At 52.1% G+C, this 23,424-nt stretch overlaps 1 protein-coding gene across 10 annotated transcripts in view; it reads left to right on the top strand.

Moving 5' to 3' along the window:
* The first annotated feature begins 923 nt into the window (after nucleotides 1-923).
* FLNB (filamin B) overlaps nucleotides 924-23,424 on the top strand; it is a 74,956-nt gene continuing 52,455 nt past the window's right edge. For 2 of the 10 annotated variants that reach the window (XM_085516375.1, XM_085516372.1), the window contains exon 1: nucleotides 11,227-11,837. In XM_085516375.1, coding sequence (XP_085372501.1) covers nucleotides 11,489-11,837 — 349 coding nt within the window. In that variant the 5' untranslated portion in view covers nucleotides 11,227-11,488. Of the gene's footprint in view, nucleotides 1,127-10,259; nucleotides 10,337-11,199; nucleotides 11,838-23,424 lie in introns of those variants that run through there. The other 8 variants (XM_085516377.1, XM_085516371.1, XM_085516378.1 and 5 more) reach the window with 7 other exon arrangements.

Genomic DNA, 23,424 nt, shown 5'->3' with positions numbered 1-23,424 from the left:
TTTAGAGTGTTTTAGAATTTCCTGATGGGTTCTCATGCAATTATTGTGATTAACAAGAAGGTTTTCAGACCGACTTGAAAGAGTCTGTGAGGCTTAGCGGGGCCTGGCCCTGCTGCTGGCTGTGCTTGATGCAGCTTCTGTCGCTGTTCAAATCAGTTCTTAGGAAATCAAAGTAAACGGCATCTGAGAAACCTGTCCTACCTCTGCCCCTTCTGTGAGGAGCTTCTTTGGGCTGCTGGTTGGGTGGGAAGTCAGAATCAAGCCTGTTCCCATATCAAAACAACTGACACTTGGGGCTGGACGGAGAGAAAAAAGAACACTAATCTTTTTTTAAATAAAAAATTGTGTTCTTAACAAAAAATGGGGTGTTTTTGTTAACTGTTCCTGCTGAATGCCAACATGTGAGAGTCCTTGAGCCCAAGTGAGAGGTGGGTCAGTGAGATACAGCCCCTGGAGCTGTGCTGCAGCCATACAGGGCCCACGGTGGCCTTGGCTGCCCCTCTGTGACCTGAGCCACCTTGTCTGGGTACAAAGCTGAACAGCCCGTGTTTGTCAATGGACTCCCCAGAACCAGAAATGTGCTCTGAGTTCTGATTGTCACAAACGGAGCCAACCAGCAGCGGGTTTTCCTTCACACCGCAGGCTCCAGGTGCCCCATCCCTGCAGACAGCCAAGGAAAGGCTGGATGGGCTCTGAGCACCTGATGGAGCTGTGGGTGCCCCTGTTCATTGCAGGGGGGTCGGACCAGATGGCCTTTAAGAGCTCCTTCCAGTTCAGACGATTCTGTTTCAGGGCTGCCCTCGCAGAGTGGGCTCCTTCCTCTGCCAGAAGCAATTTCCAGCCTTGAAGGAGAAAAAAAATCATCTCGAATAGTTCTGTCCGAGTTCTTCCCCCTTCCCTCCCCAGACATAAGAGGTGCAGGAGGTCTCCCAGCCCCAGGAACGGTGGGAGAATGTCAGGCTCGGCGCTGCCCGAGGCACAACCTCCGCGCTCCGCAGCCCCAGGCGCAGCCCGGCCCCCCGACGGGAGCCCCGGGAGGGGCTGAACCCGCCCCGCTGCCGGAGTGTGGGATCGGCGGAGCTGGGCGGCGGCGGAGAGAGCGGAGCGGAGGAACCGGAGCAGCCCGGTAGGTGCGGAGCGGGCAGCGGGGATACACCGGGACGGGACGGGACGGGACGGGACGGGACGGGACGGGACGGGACGGGACCGCTGCTGGGGCTCGGGGGTCGCGTTGCGGCTCGGTGGGAGAAACCATCGCAAACAGCGAGGGGGGATGAGCGGGGTTACTTGGTGCTTTGGGGGAAGGGGCGCTGGATGGGGGCTGTTATCTTCGCCTCGTTTAACGGGCAGTTCACCAGGGAACGGGAACGGCACGGGCTGTTTGGGCGCGTTTTCTAAACAATGGAAGAGCTCGTTATGAATGGAAGGTGATTTTGGGGGCTGAAATCGCACCGTCGGGCTGCGCTGTGGTCGTTGATTCATTGGATGGAGGCAGAGCTGCTGGCTCAAAGACACAGGGCTGTAGGTTGGACCCCATTTGTTCTGCAATAGTAAAGCAGTGATGTCTTGCCGAAGGTTTTCGCTTAAACATTCATTGTGTGATTTGCACTGTAAAATGCAATGACTGGATAGAATCAAAGAATCCTTTGAGTTGGAAGGGACCCTTACAGGCCGTCTGGTCCAGCTGCCCTGTGATGACACCTACAGCTCCATCAGGTGCTCAGAGCCCATCCCAATAGCAGTTCATGTCGCTCAGAACTCAGGGCTGAATCAGGATGGTTGTTTCCACTGAAGAAACAGGCGCTGCCCTCAGCACAAGGAATGCAAGTAGCTCTGCATCCCAAGGGAATTAAGCCAGCGTAGTGTTCCCCCCACCCCAAAGAGAGCCCTCCAGCCTCTCACCACTGTGTGCTTTTCCTTAGAAACAAACCAGACAGAATATTTCCCTTTAGTTTGAGCTTCACGGTTTTCATTTTCACAATGACAACACCGTACCTTTGGTGTCTGAAGCCGGGCAGAGGGTTGCTCAGCATTAGGTTGTGTGCAGGCTGCATGGGACTTCGGTCAAAAGAGCTCTGCTGCCCTTGGCTGCCCACAGCTGCCAGAGCCCAGAGCCCAGGATGTGTTCCTGGCTAGAATCGAGGCTCTGGCTTATGGCAGTGCAGAACCCAGTGGGGGATGTGGGGTCAGGATGGGGAGGGGACAGGATGCTGGGTGAGCTGGGAAAAGCCACTGCAGCTTGACATTGTGACACAGGGACCTGAGGGCACCCCAGGGCATGGGGCTGAGGGAGCATCTGGTCTGGGTGGCATTATCTGGTCCCAGAGCTCAGCCCGTTGGGGCAGCTGAGCAGGGATGCAGGTGGGATCATTGGGTGCTCAGGCTTTGCCATGCAGCCACTGGGCTCGAGGCCATCCCACAGCAGTGGGGTTCACCCTGCAGACAACCCCATCTGCCCCCCCACTGTCTATAAGCCAAGAGAAAGTTCTGCTGTGTGTTTGTAGGCACTTTGCCCAAGGGGAGCAGAGCTTGCCCAGGGTTTGCTCATCAGGGACTTCACATTGCTCCCATTCAGGAGGGTAATAAAACTCCCCCTGATGGTTTCCACTTCCCTATGGCTTTCGATAGCCTCTCAATGAGCATTGGAATGTGCCCTGAGTGCGGGGGGCTGCGGAGCAGAGGGCTCTGCTGCATCCTGTTTTTGCAGAGGGCTTTTCCTCTTAGCACTTGTAGTGAAAACAAACACGTGGGAGAACAATGGGATTTTTTTTTCCCCTCTTTTCCTCTGCCTTTTAAACACAACAGAAAGGCCTATTAATATGAAATGAAGCGTCTTAACAAAAAGAATAAGGGGTTAGGGACAGCCTTTGAGAGCTCCACGTGCTGGGGTCTGGCTCTGCTTCATAGCAGTGCTAAATGTGAAGACCCTTTCAGAACTGGACCCATCCTTTTTGCTGTTTCTCATGGTGAAAAGCTGGAGGCTGAAGTGATAATGCTCGGAACAAAGAGCACTGAGCATCAACATTGAGTGTGTGCTAAATAAACCATGCTGGGCCTTCCCACTGTGTTGCTGGTGACAGCTCACATGGCTGTGCCCTGCCCCGTAACACAGCACACATCCCATGGATACACAGCACACATCCCATGGACGTGGCTGGGAAAAGCACCGCTGTCACCAAGCCCAGCTGCTGTCAGCAACACGTGGTGGGGATATGGATCTGGAAACTAACAGATCATTAGAGGGTGAGTTAAGGCTTTCTGATTTAATGCTGAACGTGCTGAGTGAGGGACCCAGAGATGCGGAGTGCCAGGAAAGTGGCACCATGAGGCCTCGCTCCTCCAAGGAAAACCAAACACAAAGTGCTGGGGGTGACAAGGACAGCTCATATGGAAAACATGAAGCTCCATTTCTTCTGGAGGGTTGGGAAGGCCGTTGGATGAGAAGAAACACTGCACTGATGCAAGTTGTACGTTATTTCCTTTCTGGGAATCACGCATCGATTGACGACTTCATTAAGTACAACCAATTTCCAATGGGGAAACGGCCTGGGGAGCAGAGCTGGGGCTGAGTTCTGCCTGCACTATGGACATGGATGCAGGAGGGATGCCCTGCACTGCCCCAGCTCTGCAGGGACAGCTGTGCGGCTGTGAGTCCCTGTGTATTTTGGCATGGCAGAGCTTTGTGCTCCCAGGGAAATGGTCTTTTGTTCTCTCTCCCCTTACCACAGCAGCTACTGTCCTGGCCCTATGGCCATGGGATGGTGGACTGGCCTGCTCAGCTGTGCTGAAGAGGAGCAGGGCAGGGCCTGGTGGCAGCAAGGACATCGCCCATGGGGACATGGAGGCCTTCAAGGGCCGCTCCAGGAAAGCTGGAAGCCCCAGGGTAGGAGCAGGAGGGATCTGAAGCTGGGCAGCTCCATCACCCCAGCAGGTCCGGGCGCTCACCCTTCCATGTTCACTGCAGCCCCGCTGGGCCGTGGCCCCATGTTCAGCCTCCGGAGCAGACAGCGATGGTATCGCATTCACTTCTCATTTCGGCATGGGCACAGTGCCCATGCAGTTACAGCACAGCTGACTCTGATTTTCGTATAGTTCATTGTTTACTTATGACTTACTATAAAGTTGAGCTCGTCTTATTTATGAGCAGCCATGAAGAGATGGGATTTCATCCACTGGGTGATGACTCATTCATTGGGTTGGACTCTCTAGCTCCTAATACGTGACATATTTTGGACTATTGGATGAACAGGATTTCTCTGTGAGCCCAAATTAAACGAGTTGAATGGAAATAATTAGTTATTTGTTTTTAAGGCCATGTTGTTACAGGGTCTGTGCTGGGTCGGCTCCCTGCTTGTCCCCCCCATAAATGTGTTTGGGGTCAGCGCTGGGGCTGGCGGCCCCGTTCCTGCTGCACGGGGGAGGCCTGAGCAGCGCAGCAGCACTCGGTACTTTCTATGAACTTTAATGACCGCAGCGTTACTTGTGCTGCTGCAAACAATTTGAGAAGCTAATTTGTAAAATTGCTCATAAAAATCCCATGTTCTTTCTGTAATCATAAAGCTCCTCTGCTAGAAACAGAGCTACAAATCTCCCCAAACAGCCGCTCGGTGGGAGAGCTGCTGTGCCCTGGCTGTGCTCTGCCTCCCGTGGATGTATTGCTGCCAGGGAGCATCGCGGGCAGGGCTGACACAGACACAGGTATCTCTCCCAGCCGTGGCCCCGTGGCATGTGGCGGCCGATCATTGGGATTTACACCCCTTGCCCCGCCATCAGGATGCTCCCCAGCCCCGGCGCTGGCGGATTGCCGCGAGGCAGTGGCAGGGCGTGTGGGGGACTCGCCATGACATAACCGCATTCCTGCGGCATTAGGAGATATTCCCAGGCGCAGCAGGGGCAGCACATCCCCTTCCCTGCCTCCCGCCGAGCTGCTGCCTTTCTCAAGGCATGGGGAGAGCAGCCCAGCTCCCCGCCTGCTTTGGGCTGAGAGTCCCCGCTGCGGTGTGTGGGATCCCACCGAACTGAGCTGAGCACAAGTTCTGCAATGGCTGGTCCCATGCTGCAAGGAGCAGCCGTAGAAAGCTTTGGTGTGAGCCCTGCGATGTCCCGGTGCTGCCCGCAGCCGTCCCTGTCCCTGGGCACGGTGGCAGTAGATGGCAGCATTGCAGAATATTTCACTGGGGGTTTGAGACTCCTGGGGCACCGGGCAGGGTGTGCATCCCTTCCTTCCCACCCACAGCCCCACTGCTGAGCTGCCATGCTGGGCCATGGAGCCGAGTCCCTTTGTTCTCCCAGGCTGGCAGCTGAGTGTGTTTTATGCTGCTTTGTGCTCCTGGTGTTGCCAGAAGGGCTGGCAGTCACCCAGAAGGCAACATGGGAAGAACCTGGTGCCCACACCGTGCCCGTGTGCTGCTTGGTGCCTCAGAGAGGGCAATGGTGGGGCCCCAGGGCTCTGCTACTCATGGGCATGGCTGGGCCACCTCTGTGCTGCTGCAGGCCATGTTAGGCTGAAGTCACCCACCCGGAGCTGCCGGCTCTGCCTTTCCCTTTTTCCTCCCTGTTGTAGCAATGAGGCATCCAGGACAAGGCTGTGGGGACCACTCTCCAAAAAGGGCCTCAAGCCATGCCCTGACCCCATTGCACTTTGTTCTTGCTCCCTCCAGGTTAGCAGGACCACAAGGGTGATTTCCCCTCCACCAGCTGCTCTGTTGGGAGGGAGCAGGGAGCAGGAGAACAAATGGTTTATGAAGCAGACGTTCCTTGCTGGGAGCACTGTGCCAGATGTCTGCCGAGCAGGGCTGTGCCCATTACCCCAGTAAGGCTGAACTGCCCTTTGAGATGCACAGGAGTCTGACTGAAAGGGATCTGTTTTTATGTTTTGGTCCCTTTCAGTCCAACAGCGTGTGGTCCAGCTTGTTGTTGCCATCGTCTCCCTTTTCAGCTCTGCAGGCACACAGAGCAGCAGGCACAGCTGCTGCCTCCACCAGCAGCACCGCCCCGATGCTGCCATCCCCCAGGAGCCTGCATTGTTCTGAGCTGGTGCCCTTGGAGTTGCTTTGCAAAAGCCAGGCAGCCCCATTTTGCAGCAGGGACGTGAAAGTCACAGGCTTTGCCCTGCAACTGTCCTCCTATCACAGGGCGCTGCGGGGTAGAGCTGAGCCATAGGACATTGCTGTGACACTGACATTGACATGGATGGATTACATGATCTTAGCAGTCTCTTCCAACCTTAATGATTCAATGATTAACATTAGCAGCAATCACATGGAAGGGGTGCTGGCTTGAGGCCGGCCACTGCAATATTGTGTTTGAAAGGGTTGCTCCCTTTTGAGCTGAGCAATGCCCCCAGATATGTGGCCTCCCATACATAGAGCCATTTGTGCAGGAAGTCAAACACGCTAATTGCTGGGCTGGATGGAGCCCAGGTGCCAGCACCTCATGGCTGAGCAGCAGAACAATGTGCTGCCATTGTGTCCCCGTGCTCCAGCAGAGCCTTATCGGCCCTCCAAGGGGCTCATAAAGCAGCTTGCACAGCAGCCAGTGGCCTTTAGGCTTCTTGTTTCTGTCTCGGAATATGTTTTGTGAGAAATATTAAGAGAAAAAGAATGACGTCAGCCTTTTGCAGAAAGCAAAACCATTTAAAGTATTCTTTGGGTTGATTGATTACTCACCGTCAGGAGAGCAGCGCAGGGATCACTGAATGACCCCCTGCTTTCAGCTGCCTGTAGCTCAACAATATTATGCTACACAGAAGGGATTTGGATTGCTTGGAATTGTGTTCCCTTGGAGAGTGTTCCTCCCTGTGCTTCACACAGCTGAGAGTGGCCAAAGGCAGCGTGCATCATGGTCTAGAACTGTCACAGGCAATGGGTCGATGCTTGTACTACATGATCTTAGTGGTCTTTCCTGCCTTAATGATTCCATGATTCATCTCTATCCCAGGTTAAAGCAACCTGTGGGGCTGGCAGGGGTGAGATGTGGTATGATTTCACACCATCTTTCTTAGGAACTTCGACTGACGGAGTAAAAGTGGAAGGAGAGCTCAAACTCCAGAAAGCATGCATGCCATCTTAGCGAGAGAGCTGTGGTTAATCTGAATGCAAATAGGAGTAGTAGGTAAAGCTGGAGGTAACCACAGCGCCTGCAGCAATCTGATACGGGCAGGAAGCCACGATTAGATGCACACTGGGGCATTGTGCTTCTTGTATCAGCTCTGGCTTCACAGCTCGTGAAATCAGATCCTGAGCTATTTTGAAAGCGAGTTACTATTTGAAATCGTTTGTTGACTTGTCGAGGGCTGCTGAGCTGAGGGGGCTGCACCGTGCTCTGCATCCTGGAGGGGTCTGGGGGGCTGAAATGAGGTTCTGCAAAGAGAGGGATGCCCACCCATGGCTCACGGAGCACATTTCTCACTTAAAACCACATTCAGAGAGTGGAAGTAAATGAAACACACTCTTGCTCAGATGTCAGTTCCCCTTCTGCTCCTTATGCACCCAGAAAAAAAGGATGAGCTTGGCAGCACTGCCATAGGAACCAGCAGTGAGCAGGTTTGGGGTAAGAGAAGAGGTGAATTCCCTAATGAGACACGCTTCCAGGGAATGCCCATCCCTCCTCATCCAGCACATGCCAGGCAGGTCTCAGTGCAGTTGCCTCCCTGATCTCAGCTGCCACGGGACAGGAAAGCGCAGGAGCAGACTTGCTAGTGGGCCACTTCCAGCCCGTGTCAGAAACAGCCTTAAATCCCAGCTGCGAGGCTCCCTGGGATGCAGCGCTGTGAGTTCTGGCACAGCCCCGTGTTTGCCAGATGGATGGCTGCTCCTGGCACCATTTCCAGCTTCTGCATACATACATAATGCAGCGAGACCTCTACGCACAGAAGAAAAATCGTGTTCTTCCAAGCACGGGGAGATGAAAAAGTGCCCCCCACACAACTGCTACTGCAAGCAACCATTGCCTAAGTGGGCAAATGATGGATTTCCTGGGCAAAGTCTTGCATTTCCCAGCATTTTTCTAGAGCATTCTCTCTGGTAGACATCCCTCTGCCCCATTTGGATTGAACCGTCACTGTGTGCTCCCACACTGCTGTCTTCACAATCCCAGATAACAAAGGGAGGAGGGGAAAAAAAAAAGGCTGGAAAACCTCAGAACAAGTCGTATCAGATGTCCTACCAATATTTGTATAACGCAGAACTTTGCTGCTGAATAAGGAAATGCAGCCCATGACGCAACCCATTGAATTCATGCTTTGACTTGAACGGCGTGCCTCGGCTTCGCTCGGCTTGGTTGAGCTCGTGGTAAGGAAAGGAGAGGCCTAATGACTGCTTCATCAATAGAGAAATAACACTTCTATTGTCTTCTGAAACTCAGCAAATAGTGCATGGGGAGGAGGAAAGGTGCAGCGTGCTTGGGAAGCTTGGGGCAGGAGGCCAAAGCCCTGGTGGCAGCGGGGTGATGCCACGCGTGATGCCTTGGCTGAGCTGGGGCTGTGGGGTTGTGCAGCCTCAGAAGGTGTTAATTCTGACCTTTGTTCTTCTATCACCAAAGTAAACTGTTGCTGAGTAAGGCGTAGGGCAGCAGACATACCCAGTGCCACAGATGGAGGGTATCTCATGGGGAGTCCCAGTTCAGAAGAGGCAGATGCACATTGTCACGAGGCCGGGATGTGCTTGGTTGCTGGGGAGCAGACCCCGTTAGTCACCATCACGCTCTGTGTCAGCACAGCCATGCCAGCACTCCCACACCCTTCTGCTTTTGCAAGGGAGGTGCAGAAAGTCCCATCCTGCACGCACAGCCAGCAGTCAGAGCTGCTGCACCCACTGCCAGCACGCTCCAGCAGCACAGCCGTGGGTCCCACAGCACAACTGCAGGGCACTGAGATTGGGGATGGGTAGCTGAGGTTTGATGTCCATGAAGGGTTATCAATGCTTCTCCAAGTGCAGCAGCCCCACAAAGTCTGGCCAGCTTTTATGGACCTCTCAAGCTTAACTGATGTTCTTGTGAACTCCCCCCACCTGCTGCCATGCTCTTTTTTTTGGGTCAGTTTGCAGTGTCTATTTGCAACAAGTGAAGACACAAGTGCCATCACGTCTCCTCCTGTTTGTCAGTGCTGCATCTGCAGAATACTCAGAGCGGCCCTCTGGCAGAACAGTGGATGCAGGGCAGTGGAGAACCTCTGTTGTTGAACAAAAAGGGCCTTTCAAAGCCTATTCTTGCAGCAAATTATCTTAAAGAGGGAGGAAAATATTTTTAAAGCACTGCTGCTTCTCTGAAACCACTGACAAGGCATGACAGTGTTCTTCCTTCCTTATATCTGCATCTAATGAGCAAAGGAAGAGCTGGGATGGAAAGTTCCTTGTCAGACAGGGCAAGAAAAAAGCATTGACTGCACTGTGTGGTGTTGAAATCACCTCCCCTCTCCCTGCACACGTACATGTGATCACACAAACATTTATCTATACAAATACACATTCTGCAGGGCACACATCAGTTCATTTGTAATAATACACAGGCTGGGATGGTATTCCAGCAAGGACAGATCCATGGGGTAGCTTGTTTTCACTTCTCTGGCTCCTGATAAAACTCAAAACATGTGTTCACTTACACTAAAATGTTTAATTTCAAACCAAAGCTGGTTTCCAGGCCAGATGTGACCCCAGAACAGCCTGACCTGGCCTCTCCCATGGGCTGCAGAGGACCCAGCTTGCAGCGAGGCCCGGGCACAGCGTCGTTAGAGAGCATTGCTGTGTGCTGGAGGGGAAAGGAACTAAAATTAAAGTGTTACAAGCAATCTGCTAGTCCGGATGTAGGGTGGTTGCTAATAGACCCAGCCCAGGCCAAAGTCAATATGCAATTAGCATCTATCAAGAGATGAAGTGGAGAACAGCCCTTGCAGGAGGCTCACCCACTGCTCCCAGCCAGCACCAGCTGGGTTGGACCAGCACTGTGGTGCCATAAGATGTATCTGAGACATTCCTAGAGAAGGAGCCGGTGCTGCCCGTTGTCTGGGAGCAATGGGAGCTCAGATGTGCATCCCACCTCACTCAGCCTCCATCCTCACTCCTTCCCTACCTGCCATGAACAGATCTATCAAATAGAGTCTGCACAGCAAAACCACGGTGCCACAGGGTGATAAAGACATTAGAGCAGAGCTCTCGGGTAGAATCATTGGAAAGCTGTCTTCTCATTTTAGTGGAGGGTGGCTACGGTCATTTAATTTAATTAGATTTATTGACTGCGTGTTAATGGATTCACTCCTCCGGCAGGCTCCCATCCCTCGGTGTGTGAGCGGGGACACGCAGCCAAATCACCCGGCGCCAGCGGAGCTGTGCCAGGAGCAGCCGTAAGTGTGCGGGGTGGGCACGGGGCCGTGGGACACGGGGGGACACCTCCCCGATGGCAGCACCGAGCGGCTCGGGGTCATGGGACGGCTCGGCAGCTCCCGCGGAGCGCGCAGATGGGGCAGCTCTGTTGACTTTTTTTGCTGTCATCAATGAGTCAGCGGCAAGTCCCAGTCTGTATGTCGGCAGGGAGGGGCCGGCCAGGAAATCAGTCACAAAAAATGGAAAAAAAAAAAAAAAAGGAGAAACCCCCGAGAATTCGAGCCTTACTTGGTTGCTTTTTGAAGTTTACGTTTTGTTTGAGCGGTTGATAAGAGCAGCGCGTTGCTCAGCGCAGGGCGTGCTGCTCCTCGCCCTGCCCGCCCTGTGCCAGCGGCTCCGCACCGCTACGACCGACCCCCAGAGCCCCCCGCAGAGCTGAGCAACGTGCCCGCACCCCGAGATGTGAGCGGCACCTGAACACCACGGGGCTGCAACCCCCAGACATGCAGCAGTGCCATAGGGCTGCACCCCGGCCACCCGTTATTACTATGGGGCTGTACCCCGGCTGTGCATCACCGCCACGGGGGCTGCACACAGGCCATGCGTTACCACTTATGGGGGCCGCACCTTTAGTTGTGCGCTAGGGCCATAGGGACCACAGCCCCGCACCTCCATTAGTTGTGCATTAGGGCCATAGGGACCACATTCCCGCACCTCCATTAGCGCTACGGGGGCTGCAGCCCCGACCACCCGTTCAGTAACACGAGGTCGCACCCCCGGCCCTGCCTTTGTACCGTGGGGGCTGCCGCGTTACCGCCCCGGGGTCATTCCCGGACCAGGTCCTGCCCCCCCCGAAGCCCCGGCCCGGCCCATCCCGGCTCTGCGGGGTGCGGAGGGTGATGCAGCCGAGGGCGTGCCGCTCCCTCCGGATAAAGGCCGGGCGGCGGCGCGGGGCCCATCAGTGCCGGGCGGGCGGCGGCACAGAGCGGAGCGGAGCAGCGTGTTGTGTCCGGGCGGAGCATCGGGGCGGCGGCACCGACAGGCTCCGGGCGGCCGCTGAGCGCCGCGCTCTCCCCGCTCTCGTTGTGTCTCGTTGTCTCTGCCCGCAGGCGGCGGGCGGTGCAGCCGGGCGGGACCGGGGCGGAGCGGCGGGGGCGGAGCGGGGCAGCGCCATGAGCACGCAGGCGCGGGGCCAGGGAGGGCGCAGAGCGGCCGATCCCGACGGAGAGATGCCGGCCACCGAGAAGGACCTGGCGGAGGATGCGCCGTGGAAGCGGATCCAGCAGAACACGTTCACCCGATGGTGCAACGAGCACCTGCGCTGCGTTAACAAGCGCATCGGGAACCTGCAGCACGACCTGAGCGACGGGCTGCGGCTGATCGCGCTGCTCGAGGTGCTCAGCCAGAAGCGCATGTACCGCAAGTACCACCAGCGGCCCACCTTCCGCCAGATGCAGCTGGAGAACGTGTCCGTCGCCCTGGAGTTCCTGGAGCGGGAGAGCATCAAGCTGGTCTCCATCGGTGAGTTCTTTTAATTGTTCTCTCTGTGCCGGACTTTTGCCCCCCCCAAGGGCCGTGCACATGGGCGGTGCGATGCTGCTGCAGAACCATGCTGTGTTCCAAACCGTACTGCTCCTTATAGGACGAGCCCGTGCTTTCTGTAACTTGCCCTCCCGAGGAGCCGCAGTGTGTGCTTTCTGTGCCGCTTTCCATAATGACCCCACCTGCCTCGCAGGGACTCCACTCCCCCCAGCCCATCTCCATCTCCTGCTGTAGGACGTGGAGGAACGGGCTGGTTTCTGCTGCTGGAGCCCGGCAGATGATGCCAGAGCTCAGGCTGGTGCAGACTGTCCATGTGCTTGCAGGCAGGGCTGTGCTTAATCCCACTGCTATGTAGGTTGTGGGTAACAGACCTGTCCGGAGCTCTGCTGGCTCCTGGGGTGGGTGGTTGGTGCTTTGTGGCACCGGGTCCCTCTGTACCACACCAAAGTGTGAACCCCTTTGGAGCTGCAGTCCCTGCTGGGGGCATAGAGGCTGCCAGAACGCTGTGTTCCTCAGGAATGCACGGTGGTGGATAGGGGTAGTTCAGGTATGGCCACAGCATGCTCTGTACAGCCATAATTTGAATGCCTGAGAGGGCTGTGGGAAGGAATGTGAGTGCCTTGTAGTTCTCTCTGCCAGATAACTCTTAATTGCTGGCTGCTGATGAGTCTGGCCTCAATGAGTTACACAGCTGAGTTTGGGTGAGCTCAGCTCTACTCGCTTCCCTAAAACTCTTGGCCAAGGTGAAAGCTGTTTCACTTCAGCGGCATTAGCGACAATGGTAAGGAACAGTGATCTTCTCTGGGATGGGAATCCTTCTGGAAACCCATGCCTGGTGTGGGAGGTGGGCACGTGGCAGCTCCTCACACTGATGGTCTGGGTCCTGTTGGGTGCCCTACAGCAGCCCTCAGAGGGGCAGCACCTGGGAGCAGGGCTGGTGACTTGCATTGCATGCATGCGTGCCCTTGACCTGCGGCTGCCCAGCTCCTTGGCTGAGCTCTTCCCTCTTGCTGCATTGTTTGCCCTAGGAAAGTATAGCTGCTCCAGCTGCCTTCCTATTCCTCTGTAAGGCTTCCTGACAGGCTCCGGAGATGAAGGTTGCTCTGTCAGGCCTGGCTCTTTGTGGCTTCCTTCCTCAAGACACCGCTGCAGCAGCACCGTGACGCCAGAAGATAAGGTTTAGCTGTGAGGTGGCTGTAAGCCCTGAAGGCATTGAGCTCTTCTGTAGATTACTTATGCTGTATTGCCTCTTAAAAAACAACTCAGAGCTGGCGCTTTGGGGATTGAGGTGACTGTGGCTGTGCACGAAGGGGTTTGCAGCCCATCCATGATGTGTGGGTGGAGCAGGAGCCAGGTGGTAGGACAGGCTTTGACTGTACATATGGCCCAGGATAAACTGTGCTGCTGCTGGAAAAAAAAACATCCTGACCTGGCTTTCCAGAAACGACATTACAAACAAACCTTGTGACATTCTGCTCGATGGGCTGAAGCCCACGCTGCCTCTTCTGCAAGCTGCAAAGTGTTGCTTTGCCTGTAGTGCAAGAACTTTGAATTTCATCTTTGGTTTTCAGTCTGTTTTGTGCTGCTGAGTAAACATGAGGTCATGCCAGGGTCTGGAGCTGTGTACAAGTAAGGGCTTTTAGGTGGAGAACTTTTATGACCAGGTTGGCCTTTGGGGCCTGGGGTGTTTAGGGCCAGCTCTGAGCCAAATCAGCTGGGGAATCCAGACGGCTGCAGCTGCTGGATTTCTGGCATTAATAATGCCATCAGGCCGCTGCTGAATGGATGCAGTGCGTGTTCCAGTTATTATTTAACTTCCAGGAACGCTTTGGAAGCCATGCGGTATGACTTAGCTACTGCTAAGTACTACAACCCACACCTCTAAATGCTTGCTACTGAAGAAGTCTGATATTCCATCTTTATCTCATTGATCTGATTATATTCTGAATAATCAATGTTTGACCGCAGTCTTTGATTCAGTTTGGAGCAGGAGTTGGATTCAGCCTCTCCTGCTCCTTGTTTAGCTGAGCCCATGGGCTGAATCAAAGATGCTTCTCCTTAAGGCACAAGGTGCCCTCACTGCAGTGCAGGTTTGTGACTTGTCTCTGTGATCTGTGGCTTAAAAAAAAAAGCAGTTCTAAAGCACCACTGTGTGCTGTGCCATCCAGTGAAGATGGGATGGAAGGCCTTAAACTTGTTGGGGCAGGTGATTTGAACGCGAGGAGTCTTCAGCTCAGTGCAGGGTAGCACTGAAGTGTTAACAAGTGCTAAGTCTGGCTTTTTTTCTCTGCCAGACTGAGGATAATTGCAGATTCCTGGGTGCTGAGTGGTGTGCAGGCGCGCTGCGGAGTAGGACGCCAGGAATGCAGAGCACAAGGGCTTTGCTCTTGGCCTAAGGAGCTGATCAGCCCTGGGGATTACTTTGTATGGGAGCCACATTGTGCTTCGGTAGAAGCCACAGAATTGCTGGGAGGAGGTAAAAGTTAAGTTTGGTACAGAGCTTGCTCCTGCAAACTCTGTTATCAGGTGGTAGGAGTCAACTGATTTTTAGCTTAGGAGCCAGAGGGTTTCAAGGTCTGGAGCCTGGCAGGCAGTTTCTGTCACCTGCCCGGCTTGCACCCAATGCTTGCCTGCAGCAGCAGGGTGGGTGCTGAGCAGCTGCTTGTTTTTGGTGCAGTGCAGAGGTGGAAATCCTAGACTGCAGCGCTCTGATTGATCAAACTGAAAAACATGTGGTTTCTCTTCGCTGGGTTGCACTTTCATCAGATAAGCGAGCTGATCTGACTTGCCTTCCAACTGCAGGATGTTGGACAGTAATATGAGAAAATAGGTGGGGAGAGGTGGTGGGGGTTGCGTGGCGGTGCTGCTGCCTGCTCCTGTGTCACTGCGATCTGGTGTTGGCTCCAATTAGCATTTGGCTTTAACATTTGCCTTTGGTTGTTGGTGAACTACAGGATGACAAAACCAGTTGTGAATTCCTAGATTGCTTCTAAAACTTGTTGAATGTGTTATCCGGTAATACTTAGAGCTGGTGCTTGACAGCTGAAAAAAGGAAAATGTATTTTCAGCCTGTATATGCTATGGGTCTCTCTGTCTCACTCCGGGTGCTATTAACACATCATAAGAAGGTAGTCAAAACACACTTGCATTTTGTCTGCCACTTACCTGTGACTGCCCTGGAGGCTGTTTTCTGGAAAACATCCAGTGTTTCTTGGAAGCAGGTTTCTGCTTCTTGGAAATGTGACACTTAATCCTTCCCCTCGCAAATGATTTTTGATAGACTGACAGTGGACCTTGCTGCTGGAAAGGCTCTGAGTTCTAAGAGTCACTTGGTTGGGCTCCTCTGTGCTTTGTGTTCCAATAGTTTGACTGTTGGCCTAAAGAGTATAAACTCAGAACATCCTCAGTTCAAAGGGACCCATACAAGTCATGGAGTCCAGCTCCTGGCCCCATGCAGGAATGAATGGCTTTACATGAATTGTTTACTCCAAGTTAGTGTCAGGTAGCTGAGGTGGGCTGTTCTAGTGTTCTGCATCTGAAAGTAAACTTATGGAGTGTTCTGACTCTTCTGTCAAGTAATTTGGGTCTGGTTAGGCTGATGTGCTAAACATCTTTTTTGTTTAAGGCACTGGAAAACTAGACCTTCCACTCAGGAAGGACTGAAGTCTTGACTGCTCCGTATTCTAATGCTATGCTCTGTATTGGCTTACATGGGGATGTTTAAATCTAAGTGGGGCAGGATAACTATTTTCCTAGCCTACAGTGTAATCTAAGAATGTGGTTAACCTTGTGTGTGGCCATGCTTCTGAATTCCCAGTATTGTTCTGCCTGCTCCTTGTAGCGCAAAGTAAAACAATGAATCCCTCAAGCTTTGGAGGAATTCTGTTTTCCCTTTGCCCCTTGGAAATAGACTCTGGGACTTGAACAAGAAGAGCCTGTGGGGTTTAGGTTAGAAACAGATGCTGACAAGGACATCAGAGAGAAATGGTATGTTGCAGGTGATGCTGATGTGAATGGATCTCTAATTAACTGTAGTGTTCTCCCACATTTCTGCCACCAGCATCAGGTGTACCTGTGTGTGGACTTGCCATCCTTCACTGCCTGATGGTACACATCACTGTGTGATCACACTTCACTGCCTATCCCTGTAAGAAGATCTATGTAGTCCTTGTTACAGGCTTCACTGTGTTGTACTACTCACGTGGCTCAGTTCATTGCAGGCTGTATTTGTGCTAACAGTAGAGAGGAACAAATACATGCCCTCTCTTATGGTGTTTTGGGAAATGAATAGTGGTTTTCATGAGAAAAGTGCATGTGGAGCCTGCAGTAGATGCTCTTTATTTTCTTTTTTTCTTCTTGCCTGCTGCAGTTGTGGTAGCAGTGGTAAGGACCCAGCCCTGTAACGGTTGGCTGGGTGGGGTGCATTGGGGTGAGCTGCTCTTGTTCCTCCCAGGGCCTTGATGATGGGTTCAGAGTTGAGTCAACTGAGGTCTGAGGTTATTGCTTCAGTGGGCTGAGCAAGCTCTGCCTGTTCATGGGGATTCATGCAATGAAGCTCCAGAGGGATTTCATCCCTGCATTTGCTTTTGTTTGGTACAGATTTATTCTTCTCTAACCACAAGACAAAAAAAAAAAGTCTGTAGTTCACACTCCTGCCTGTTTGCATTCCTCCTGAGTATCCTGTAATTTAATAGGGAAGACACTTCCTTCTGCATTGTTAGGAGCTAAATCCAAGATCCTGTAGTTGAAGACCTTACAGTGAGTTTGTTTTATCATAACCAGATGGTTCTCTGGACTATAACACATTCTCTGAGCTTTCTTCAGCTTTGTCACTCTCTACAACTAACCTTGAGTGTCCACATAACATCTGGTACATCACAGTAAGGAATGAATCTGCTGCAGTGGGCTTAATGGCTTACAATTCCTAATGCGAAACATTGTTGTGCTGTAAGTTGGAAGTTTAACATCTGTGGTACAATGCTAGCAAAGTAGAAGCAAGACATTGCATACGTGTTTTGATGGCAATACTCATGGCTCTTGCAAGAAGAAAAATGGCTATTTTTTTTGTTAGGAAAAAACAAGCGAGGCCACTTCAAACAGCAGCCAGATGTGGTCTTGCCCAAGTTCCTGGGGAAGCCTTATGCTGACTGACGCAGCAGCAGATGTCCTGCCCTGGAGCTGCCTGGGGGTGGGCAGGGGCTGGAGCAGCAGAATCCGGTCCCTGCTGATGGAGTGGTGTGGGCTTCCTGCTGGTGCTGCCCTTGGAACAAAGCGGCCATAGCTCTCCAGCAAACCAGACCCTCTGAGAATGATCTCTTATTGTACAGTCTTCTTGTTGATGGGCTGCTTTCTCTGAGTTTGTTGGGTAGTGTTCCTCACAGCTTAAAGAGGCAGACAGCTCATTGAGTGGTGAGAAACCAGTCCATGCTGAAGTCAAACTCTAAAGCATAAGTTATTCTGATATATCACTGGCCTACTGAAAAAAAACTGTGAAGTAAAGCAGGCTGTGATGGTCAGCCTGCAGGATGTTGGTGTGGCCCCCAGACCCAACGTTCTCTTGACCCCAGACCCAGCCTTCAGCTCTGCTGGGAGGAGAGCAGCCCATAGTGCCTGCATGGGGCAGTGGGAGCCACAGAGCAGCTCTGATGCTTCTGGAACCAGATGTCTCCCACTCAGGCCTTCAGCTGAGGCAAGCCGTGTCAGTGCCGGCACACGCCGCCTTCTGCAGCAATCCTGGGTGTGGTGGAAGCGTTTTTGTGGCTGCAGAGCAGTAACCGAAAGCTGTGAGGCCGCCCTTCCTGCTGGCTGATGGCCGGGCTGTTTCCACCCACCTCCTGCACTGGGGCCTGCAGGGCAGCTGCATTGCATGGCCTGTGCCTGGGGTGGCTGTGACCCACTCTTGCCTGCAGCCCTGCTGGCTGAATGCGCTGCTCCTGGCTGCCTGCTGCTCTTGATTAGTCTACAGCTGCCCTTGCAAGGAGACAAAACCCGTGTGTGTGCTTTCCTGGGGCTGAATGAAAGGGCACTGGTGTGGTTGGTGGGCTTGAAGCACGCTGTAGGTGGTGGCCCATGAAGTGCCGTGTAAATAAGCTTTGAAACGTCTCCTTCTGGGTGCAGCGCACAAAGCTGTGGGAGCAGACCTGCACTCTGAGCAAACATCCATGATATGTGAATCTGAAGGTTATTCAAACACAGAAGAGGAAATACTGTTCCCTGTGGCTAGATACTAACACGCCCTACTATCCTTCCTTTACGTGGTGTAATTAATTGCTTTACAGCCCTTCTCTAAGAAAAATCTTGCAGCAGTCACTGCAGCACAATTTTGGTGGGCTTCCCAGACCAGTCCTTGTGTGCCTGAGAGCACCTTGGAACGTACCTTTAGTGCAGCAAAGTGCCCAAGCTGCAGCTGCCCCATGGGGTCCTGCATACAGCTGTGGTGCATCACTCTTTATAGGAAGGGGTGTGATGACAAACATGCCTTGCAGACAGAAGGTACAAATCTTGGGCTAACCAGGCTTATGACCCTTTCTGTGAAATGGGGAACACTGGCTTGCTGAGCAGTGTTGGTGCCAAACTGTCATCTTGACAATGCAAGAGGCTGTGAAGTAACACCCAGACCATAGGTTTTTGCAGGGTTTCCTTCTCAGCTCTGTAACTGAGTTTATAGATTCCTCACATAATCTGTTGCCCTGGCACTTCAGAGTCTACTCTAAAACACTGAGATCTGAGTTATTCCAGTAACGCTGAAAAGCAAGCTTCAGTGCAAGAGCTAGGAGCTGGACTGCTGTTGGGTGTTCAGCATAGGTAAACTGTGCTTTGTTCCAACACCTGGGTACTTCTGCAGAGCTGCTGCTTGCTGCGGTACCTGTTAGTCACAGTGGTTCTCTGTCACTCACTGACACAGTTTGTTTTCAAGTTTCCCTGTGGGGGAAGTGTTGGTGTCTGAGCAGACCTAACATACCACTGTGGGAAGACTGGGATGCTAATCACATTGTTTCGGCTCCATTCTGGCTGTTGAATAACTGTGGCTACATGCAAATGTTTCATAGCTTATGTAACTGCTTGAACAAAATCGATGATCTAATTAAAAGTCCAATAGAAATAACTTTGGTTGTTTCTGGAGATTACTTCTTTCAGTAATTCTTTTAGACTTGGGGTAAAAATGCAGTTATAAAGCAAAACTAGGCTGTTAACTGCTAGGGAAAATGTGGTGACCCCTAAAGGAGTGTGAACTTCCAGTGCCATAGCCTGAGCTCAGTGCTGGATGTCAGGCTTCTGGATGTCAGAGCAAATGCATGGAAGCTATTGGTCTGGACCTCAAGGGCCCTCTGTAGTAGTGCAGTCAATGCTCCCAACTCATGAGTGGTTGATGTATTCAGTGTGAGTGTGCAGGCTACCACCAGAATCCATGGACTTGTTGGCTTCTGCCACCTGAGAGCTTCTAAAACCTGCCTCATGGGGATCCCATTGTGCAGAAGTAGCTCAAACTGTCTGGGTTAATCTGGAGGTCTATGAGAAGACCAACATAAGTGTCCAGGGGTAACTGTACATCTGAGGATCTGTGCCTGTGTCATCTCCAAAGAATGTAGAGATCTGTTCCCTTCCTACAGGCAGCAAACAAAGCCTGTGTGTGAAAAGGAAGTTGGTGAGAGCTGGTGTTGTGCTGGGTGTGGAAGCTCCTAGCCACTTGTGTGGGCGTGAGCTTTGTGGTCATTGTGCAGCACTGTGGTGTCTAGTGCTGTTAGAAATGAATAATTAGACACTCTTAGCTGAGTATGCAGTGTGCATGCTGGACAACTGGATGGCTGCATCCATTAGGAGCGGTACAAGAGAGAAGTCCTACTGCTCATCAGTACAGCTGCTACCCCAGAAGATCCCAGCTCCAGGTTGTGCTCCTGACCTAACCTGGCAGTAAGCAAGAGTGAGGATTTCCATCTCAATCCAGCTGCTGGAAGCAGAGTGAGATCTCTGCGATGGACTACAGAACCAGGCTATTGAGTAGTGCTGCTGTGTGCCCTAGTGCTCTCCAAAGCTGTACAGAAGCAGCACAGCCAGCAGCTTGCCAATAAGAGTTTTTTCCACCTAAAAAGAAGCAGGAAAGGTCTGAGATTATCTTTGAATAGTCCAGATTCTCCTGTGGTATATAGGGGTTAAAAGAAAAGGCACCATTTATGTTTTTCACTCAGCTCACTGCCGCTTTAAAGGCTGGATGGCACAGCCCTGACCCTGGTGCTGTCACAGCCAGATGATTAGTGGCTGCTCAGTGAGCATTAGTGAGCAAGCTAACGACCTGCAGACATTTACAGAGACAGAACATGGGAGCATGTGGGACTCCTGAGGAAGGATATTGCAGAGACCTTGTCCCAAGGAATTAACCCTGTCACCACCAGCGTCCTCACTTTGTGAGCTTTGTCATGTGAGGAGTCGATCACAAAGAGATGTGTATATAAACACAAAGGGTGTATTCCTAGACTTGGTGCCCTACTCTGTTGGCTGAGGGGTGGTTGGCTGCCATGGCTGAACATCCCCTGGGTATAGCTGTGATGTTGTCTCACTACCAGCTGAGGGGCTTTAAGATCAACTGGCGCACTGTGGGAGCAATGGGAACTTAAAAATGTCAGTTCCAGAAATGAGGATTTGGCCTAGAAAAGCTTTATGTGGGGAGGTGATTTGGAACATCCCATGGGTGACTCACTCTGCCATGCAGGCAGGCACCAGAGCCCCGCACTTGGTCCTTGTGTCATCTCAAGGTGGTTTTCTTGCTCTGGAACCGGAGCTGTGCCTGCTTTATGCTGCCCCTGGGAGCCTGGACAGCCCTTGAGCTCCTGGCTGCTGAGTCTGCAAGAGTGCATGACCTGAGATCAGGGCACTGCATGGGGTAAGCTTCTGCAGGGCAGACCTTCCCTGCAAAGTGCTTGTACAAAGCAGTGATTAGATGTGGGACTAAGGCTTGCCTTATTCTTTGTAGCTGCTGAACAGGTACGCACCAGTTTGGCAGCTGAGCACCAGGTACGCACCAGGGGCAGCAAACTGAGTGAGATGCTGCTGGCTCTGTCCCAAGGAGCAGCTGAGGTGTGGGGTTTCTGAGTGAAGCTCTGCCCAGCACCTGTGTCTGAGCCAGGGACAGAAAAATCTGCCTCGATACATCTGCCTTACATGTTGCTATGGTATCACAGCATAGCACTGAACTCAATATTTAAAAATGAAGTAATACCATTTCTGATAGAGCAAGTAACTGAAGCTAGGCTATATACAACTAACAGGTTTCTTTTTAATTAGAAGGAGGGAAAAGTGAACTGCTTGACACAAACTGCTGCAGCTATTGGTTAAAAATGCTGCCTAAGGCAGGGAAAGCTTAAATATTTTAATTAACCAACTTTATTACTTAAACGTAGGCTACAGAATATTGCCTGTCTGGATTGGTGTGCCATTAATCTGTTCTTGGATAACATGGAATTGGTCCCTGGGAACTGATGGTCGCTTAAATAGCAAAGCTATGGTGTGCATGTGCAGAAATGCTAATGATACGTAGACTCTGGGGTGGAGATGTGCTGTGGGATGTGGTGACTGTCTCTGGGTGTAAATCTTAGTCCTGATCGAGCTTATCTTTAGTGCTCCTGATAAGTGTGAAATTAGGAGGTGGTACAGAAGGAGGTCAGGCAGAACAGTGTGGCTGTGACTGTTCTGGCTCTAGTGACATTGCCCAGTGCTTCATTTTTCTTTATTGTGCTAGGAATGCAAAATGCAGTTTGCTTGCAAATATGAATGATGTGAGGCTGCAAGTGGAAAAACTAGGTCCCATGGCTGGGTAACTGGCTGCACCCTGTTCAGTCAGTGTGTACATGGCAGAGTGCAAAGCTGGGTGCTGCCTGCAAGCAGTGGGTGTGCTGCCTGCAGGGGAGGGCAGCAGAATGGTCCTGGGCACAGAGTGGGAAGCAGCCTGTGATGACCGGCTGCTTGGGGTGATGCTTGTGCATCTGTGTGTCCTAAAGCTTGGCTGTGCAATGAGCACAGACCGTGACGGAGTGCTGGGAAGCGTGGGTGAGAGGGTATGCGCTCTGCACAGGCGCGTGTCATGCAGCTGTGGTTAATGTGTGCTGAAGCTGTGCCATTAATCCCATCTGGCTCTTCTTAAGGTGCTTGGAGACCACCCGTGTGACTGTGCCTCTCTGTAGAGCTGCCACTGCCCTCCTGCTTCTGAGTGCTCCTCTCACAGGGGGATTGTCTGATAGGCAGCTGCCACCACTAGGTGAATCATATGGGCCTGGTCCTTGAGTGAGCATCTTGTCACTGGAACATCATAAATATGATATTCTCCTGTGCGGGACGATGAGCACTCTCTGTAGTGAGGATGTGATTATGTTAGAGGAGAATTAATCGCTTTTTGAGGAAATGTTAAGGCAGAGACAGCTGACTTCCTGATAAGTTCTGCAGTAAGCTTATCACAAAGCTGCAGACAGCTATAGAGAATATGATGCAGGGTTTCTGGGCTTAAATACTTATATATTTATCTCAGAGATGTGCTGTTAGGTGCTCAATATCAGAGAAAAAGACTTGGACAAACCACAAATCCTTTCAGAAGCTGCAATAACTGATGGGATATCTGCTGGTGTGTTACCAGCCCAGGACCACAAACTGTGCTCCAGTCTTAAGCTGCTTGATGCTGCAGCATGATGCTGTGATTGCAGCCCTGCCTGGCACAATCATGAATGGGGATTGCCTTCAAGCGGCCCTGTGTCTTTGCAGTGATTCTGGTTTCAGATGGAAAAATTGAATCTCAATGTATATTGTGGCCAAGGGTATATTTCCCCAAACATTTTTGGTAATTTCTGATGCGTTGGTTTTGGCTTCATTCAAGCAGCCTTCATACGTATCTGAACAGGCTCATCTATCTCTGCAGAGCTTTACACTTTGTTTCTTACAGCCATCTTGACCTACTCCCAGTGTGAGTAAACGTGTTCCTTTAGCCTTGCTGCAACCCATAGTGAACAGGTGAGGTTTAGGACTACCTTAATCCAGAGATGGTTACAGCACTCTCACTCTTCAGTGCTTTTGTTGTGTTACACTTGCAGAAATCTGACTCCACAGCTGCTTTTATCAGTGCAGTCTTGCTGATCAAGGCTTGGTGTTCTAGTTGTGTAGGCACAGGATGTGCTGTGAGGAGGTGCTTTTTTGTTTGCATGCAACAACAGCCTCCAGTTTATCAGACTCCCAGACAAGTATTTCTTGCATCTGACTGAAACTTTCATGTCTCACTTAGGACAGAACCACATTCCTCTGAATTGGGTAGCCGTGTTGCTGACCTGCTGTGATGGGAATGCAAAGGCTCCCTGTGCTGCAGCCGCATTGCTGACATGATGAGGGTCATTCCCCTTCACCATCCTGTGCCAGAGGAGGGATGTGTACAAAAGCAGAGGCAAGCATTTCTCATGGCTGTCTCAGCAGGATGTGGCAGAGGCAAGAGGATGCCTTTCTTCTTGCCCCCCTCCTTTCACCATTTAGCAGAAATCCACTTTCCAGCGTGCTTGTTCCCAAAGCTCAGGGACTTTCCTCTACATGTAATTCC

This window comes from Coturnix japonica, chromosome 15 (assembly GCF_054131305.1).
Source record: "Coturnix japonica strain WE chromosome 15, WE-NBRP24, whole genome shotgun sequence".
In the NCBI taxonomy this organism is placed as follows: Eukaryota; Metazoa; Chordata; class Aves; order Galliformes; family Phasianidae; genus Coturnix; species Coturnix japonica.
This window is presented reverse-complemented; position numbering and strand designations above follow the sequence as displayed.